This window comes from Vespula pensylvanica, chromosome 11 (genome assembly GCF_014466175.1).
Source record: "Vespula pensylvanica isolate Volc-1 chromosome 11, ASM1446617v1, whole genome shotgun sequence".
Classification (NCBI taxonomy): Eukaryota; Metazoa; Arthropoda; class Insecta; order Hymenoptera; family Vespidae; genus Vespula; species Vespula pensylvanica.
The window spans coordinates 4,302,083-4,308,087 of record NC_057695.1 but is presented as its reverse complement, the minus strand read 5'-3'; the positions used below and the strand labels follow the sequence as shown (position 1 = coordinate 4,308,087).

The 6,005-nt window shown below is 28.4% G+C and overlaps 1 protein-coding gene across 1 annotated transcript; it reads right to left on the bottom strand.

The window, feature by feature from the left end:
- Positions 1–622: 622 nt before the first annotated feature.
- LOC122633208 (40S ribosomal protein S28-like) lies at positions 623–2,164 on the bottom strand. The gene is made up of 2 exons (XM_043820865.1): positions 736–2,164; positions 623–699 (listed from the first exon to the last, which is right to left on the bottom strand). The coding sequence occupies exon 1, from the start codon at positions 1,005–1,007 to the stop codon at positions 810–812; it is 198 nt and encodes a 65-aa protein (XP_043676800.1). The 5' UTR covers positions 1,008–2,164; the 3' UTR covers positions 623–699; positions 736–809.
- Positions 2,165–6,005: the final 3,841 nt, after the last annotated feature.

The window sequence follows — 6,005 nt, the reverse complement described above, 5'->3', positions numbered from 1 at the left end:
TGATTGTAGATAAAGTAGAAAACTATTCGTTGATTCAAATTTATGAAAAATCTACTTTTGCCAATTTAAATTATTCTCTGACGTTTGCCTCTTTTTTTTTTTTTTTTTTTTTTTTTTTATTCTGATTTATAAGTTCTCATATAGCAACGATATTTGTATACAATAATTGAGTAGAAATTGTAAATGATACAGTATTAACTATGATATGATTGCATAGCGTAGAAAATGACTAAGCAAAATACATTAGTAATTATTAAACGGATAATAGAATGCAATTGTTAATTAAGTTTTGCGTTTAAGAATAAATTAACTCGTCAAACGGTAATGTCACCTACAAGATGTTAATTTCATTGAAAAAAACAAGCTATAGTTTTTTTCTACCTGATGAATAACAACTCGATTTATATATCTGACGTAATGCTGAAGAGGATTATCTTCTATATGTCACGTATATGTAATAGTTCAATAAACATTTTTTTTAATAATAATAGCGCTTTCGTTTTCTTTTTCTTTTTTTTTTAATTACGAGAGAACATATTTTCCAAATTAATTACAAATCATCGTAAACGAATCTTCAACTTTTTCTTTTATATATATATATATATATATATATATATATATATATATAAAACAAATCTTATAGAAAAGATTTCGACGAAATTGGTAGTTTCGTGTTCTCGTTTATATATATATATATATATATATATATATGTATGTATGTATGTATGTATGTATGTATGTATGTATATGTATATATGGATATACGTAAAATTGTATAGTGATCACAATGGCAAAAATCGAAAGAAAGATTAACGTAATCTTCTGGCTTCTCGTTCAGATTCCAAAAGAGTTAAAATATCTCCTTCGCGAACGGGTCCTTTGACATTTCTGATTATTTGTCTGTTCTGTTCATTCAAGAATTCCACTTTGACTTGGGTACATTGACCTTGGGAGCCCGTTCTGCCAAGCACTTTTACAACGCGTGCACGCACTATAGGTGTTTCCATGATCCTTTAAAAAAACTTGATCACTTTCGTCAAAAATATTTTCGATAGAACGAAATCGTTCTCGATCTTTAACGATGATGTTACGTAAGTATAATGGTCTTGCAAGTTATTCCAAAGTCTTTCAACTTCTACCAACCGTACTAAATAACGAAATCAAGTCGAATAAGAAACTAAAAGAAAGTTATATCGAAGAACTTAAAAAGTTTACCCAAAACGAATTGTTTTCGATCGATTCGATCGGACTTTTTTTAAACATCGATTGCGTTAAATTTACGAACCGAGATAAAAACTATCATACAAATTGATAGTTGATATGATAATATATAATCATTAATTTGGCAGCATTGACGAGCGACTAGTACGAATAAAAATAGCAACTCGCACGAAGTAGTATCGTCGCGCAAAGTCATATGAGATACGATTCGAACTCTAGAATTTCAAATGTTCGCGCTATTGCAAGCTCGATGTGCCATCTGTCGGAAATTTGTAAAAAAACAATTCAAATTTAAATTCCATTTACGCGGGTCCATTCATCGATTGTTAAGTGCGAAAAACGATAGATTGATTAATTAATAAATCAATGTAGTTTTATAATTTATATGTTATAGAAGAAAGATGGACGCTCCTCGTCCATTGTTACAATTGATTTTATTCGCTTGTGCTTTAGTACAAATGTGACATTATTTTCTTGTCTATAACAAGAAACAATATGTCTCTCGTTTGTCTTTACTATATCCACATTTTATTTGAAATATACTCACGCATGTAATTAATTATTTGCTAAGAAATACCCTTTATATGCGTCATACAAGACGTCTATATTTATTTACCTTTCTTTCACTTTCACTTTCTCTCTCTCTCTCTCTCTCTCTCTCTTTCTCTCACTCACCCTCTCACTCTCGTTCTATCTTCTTTCATTCTCATTATCTTCATCTTATTAATCTCACGCTTCTTAAAACAGACGCAAGCAACCAAGCACACACGCACGCACGCATGCACGCATGCACACGGATATTCTTTTATATAAAATTACATCGTACGTGAAAAAGTTTAGCATATTTTGATAAGCAGTATGTGGTCTGATTTGACGATTTTGAATAATGTCATCGATGTGTCTGTCTGTGTGTGTGTGTGTGTGTGTATGTGTATATATATATATATGTGTGTGTGTGTGTATACGTGTATGTGGCATATGTGAACGTGATTTATTTTTTTTCCCTCTAGAAACTGTTTATTGCTAAAAATAAGAGAATTAAAACTATCTAAATTATTTCTATTACGTACAGTGGGAAAAAGAGAAAGAGAGAAAGAGGGAAAGAGAGAGATGATTCGAAGATATATTATTAATCGAGAATTAATTATGACATTTCTTTCTTTTTCGTTTGAACACAATACGAGCAGCAAACGTCTTCTCTTTTTCCTTTTTTCTTCTTCTTATTCTTCTTCATCTTCTTCTCCTTTCTCCTATCGATTCGCGGTTAAGAAATTTTTACATAAACTTTAGGAAATTAGGAATAGGACGGCAATGAAAATCAAAAAAAAAAAAAGAAAACAGAAAAAGACAAATAAAACGAAAAATAAATAAATAAATCATATTATACGAAATATATTCCACACGAGGCAGTATTAATTATAAAATATTTCAATTCTACGCGAATGTGTCATTCGTTTAGCCGAAATATAAGACTGGTGTAAATCATTCTTAGTTCTACTGCTAATCATTAATATTGTTATTATTATTACTATTATTATTATTATTACTATTATTACTATTATTACTATTATTATTATTATTATTATTATTATCGATGAGTTTATTGATCCAATAATTATTTTATTCGTTAGGCGTCGCTTTAATATATATTATTATTTTTTTTATCTTTCTTTTATATCCAATGTGACTTATAATATATATATATATATATATATATATATATATATATACATATATATGCATATATATATATTTTTTTTAATCAAGCTTGAAAAGGAGCTTGAAAAGGACCTTTTGAAAAAAATAATAATCCTTGGATACATCGATCCTTTCGCTATTATTTCGATTTACACCGATCTTATGTCGTTCCTTTTTTTTTTTTTTATTTCGTTCTATGCACTGCATTTGCTCGGATAAAGCTCTGTAAAAGAGCAAGGCTAGGATTTTAATTGTCTTTTTTTTTTTCCTTCTTTTTTTCTTCCTTTTCGTTACATTAACAATACATTTATTATGTGTACAAAAAGAGTTATGCGATAATGATCCCAAGTTCTACATATACAATTGTCATTCCTTGCTGATTTCATCGATATTAAAAATCACAGGTATTCGGGAAAGTAATCATCATATATTTTCTTTTTTCTTCTTTTTTCTTCAGCCTTTTTTTTTATCAACGTTGACATCTTTACGCGTGTATATGCAATTTTTATTTGGTTCTTCTCTCTCTTTCCCTTTTTTTTTGTTTTTATTCGAAAGACAAACGTCCTAATGCATATCACGCGAAAAGAAACGAAAAACTAATATTACAAATATTAAAATTTAGAGAAGAAATCCTATTTTTTTTATTCCTGATCTTATCAATTAATAATAATAATAAAAAGAAGAAAGATATTTATCTTTTCTCTTCAAAACAAAAAGAAATAACTTCAGATCAAAGGTGCATTTTATAAAAACAAAAAATATCTACTTTCTATATATCGTATAAAAAAGTTGCATTTCAATGAAAAGAACATAATAATAAATAAATAAATGTCCGTTGGACTCTCGAATCTAATCAATGTTATGACAATTGATTTCATTCTACGAAAAATAAGATATGTCAACCATGAAAACATTAATATATATATATATATATATATATATATATATATATATATATATAAGGGATCTCACACAAAAAAGATCAAGTATAATATAAAATTTACTGAACATAAATAAAACTATTGACCATGATTAAAAAAAATAATGAAAATAGTCTATCCATTAACTAATATACATATTTTCTAATATATATATAATATTTCTAATATATATGTGTATATATATATATATATATATATATATATACACGCGTTATATAAAAAAAAAATTACATTAAAATAAGCCATCGAAGCAGGAATACAGGAGTACTATTTAAATGTACTTCGAACAATTGGATGATGAGACGATGATTATTAATAAATCAAATATATATAAATATATATATTCGATAAATTATAAACTAACGAAGACAGAATAAAATAAAAAACGAAAAGAAAAAACATATATCTTTAGAAATAAGTAATACATTGTCGTCTATCGATATAAATACTGCTTTTCTATCACTGAACCAGTCGAACGACAAAAGAAATTAATAATTCAATTCTCATTTATAAGAAAATTAAAATGAAAAATTAAAATATAATAAAACAAAATATAATTAATTAATAATAATTAATGATTAATAAACCGTATGCTTTCCTTGTGTTTATCGGAATATAGGGAGAAAGATCGATGAATCCGAATTTTAATAAAAAGTTTTTTCTCTCCCTCTCTCTCGCTCTCTCTCTTTCTCTCCTTATCTCTTAAGAGAGATCATTAGTTGCTCGCTCGTTTATTGACTGGTTTTCATTATTTCTTATTTCGTTATACGTATAAAAAAGAGATAGACGAAGGAAAAGACGAAAAGGGATAGGAATAATCAATCCATCGTTCGTCTTTATCCTCTTCTTTTTTTTTCTTGATTGCCCAAATAGGCCGCATAAAAGAATCGTCAAGGCGAATATTATCGGTTAAGAGAGAAATGAAAATGCGAAAAAAGAATAAGAAAAAAGAAATATAAAAAGAAAGAAAGAAGAAAACAAAAGAAAAAAAAAAGGAGATGCAATATAACGAGGATATATTTATCTCACTTAAAGATACGCTCGCAAAGGAAAGATACGCGCGTTTTTACCAGCACATACATCATGGTCATCGTCATCGTCATCGTTATCGTCATCGTCTTCGTCATCATCGTACGTGCAACGATCGTTGGATATTTTCCTCCCTGATGATTCTTCGAATTAATTATTTTTAATTGTAGCAACTTGTTTACGCTAGCACTCGCACTTATTAGAAGCAAACGCTCAGGCAGCTAGTGATTGGTCAAGTGTGAGCTTCTCTCATTTTTCTCGCGTTTCTCTATAGTTTTTTCTTTTTTTTTCTTCTTCTTTTTCTTCTCTTTTTTCTTGTTTTTTTTTTTTATTTTTATTTGTTCTTGATTTTTCTCTTTCTTTCGTTCCTTTTTACAATAGACAGCACGTTCCAATTTGTATTCGACACTTCTCGCGTGTTACAAATATTTAAGTAAACTCGCACGTGTGTGTGTGTGTGTGTGTGTGTGTGTGTGTGTGTAGGGATGTATGTACTTACGTGTACATTTATATATGCATTATTTATATATACATATATAAATATATATGTATATATATAATGCATTTTTTTGTTTTCTTAATGAAATTACACGATATGAATCGAGAGAATTCATCCTTACGGACTTTTTTATACATATGGTATGTATATGAAATTGTGCCGAATATAAATGCGTCGTCGGCGTCTCCTTTCGCGTAGATCTTTACCTCTTTACGTTTCTTTCTTTTTTTTTTTTATCATTCCACTTGTTTCTTCTTCTTCTTTACATATTTTTCGATTAGGTCTATTGTTCTTACTTAGTTCATGGTAATTGTTCGCTACATCTTTAGAGACACACGACGTCGTCACGTAAATATGAGAATAATAAAAGACTCGTTTTCTTTTCTAAGTTTTGATCCGTTAAATAAATATATATATATATATATATATATATATATATATATATATATAACTACGTATAATCTACTTAATAACGAAACGATCTAAACATTCCTTCGTCTCGTTTATTTAATTACGATAGACGCGCGATCGTTGGAGGGAAACGAGTCTTGAATGGGCCTAAGGCTCCTGGCGAGTTAGTAGTAATTGGCTATGAACATTGTCTTTCTCACTTTCTT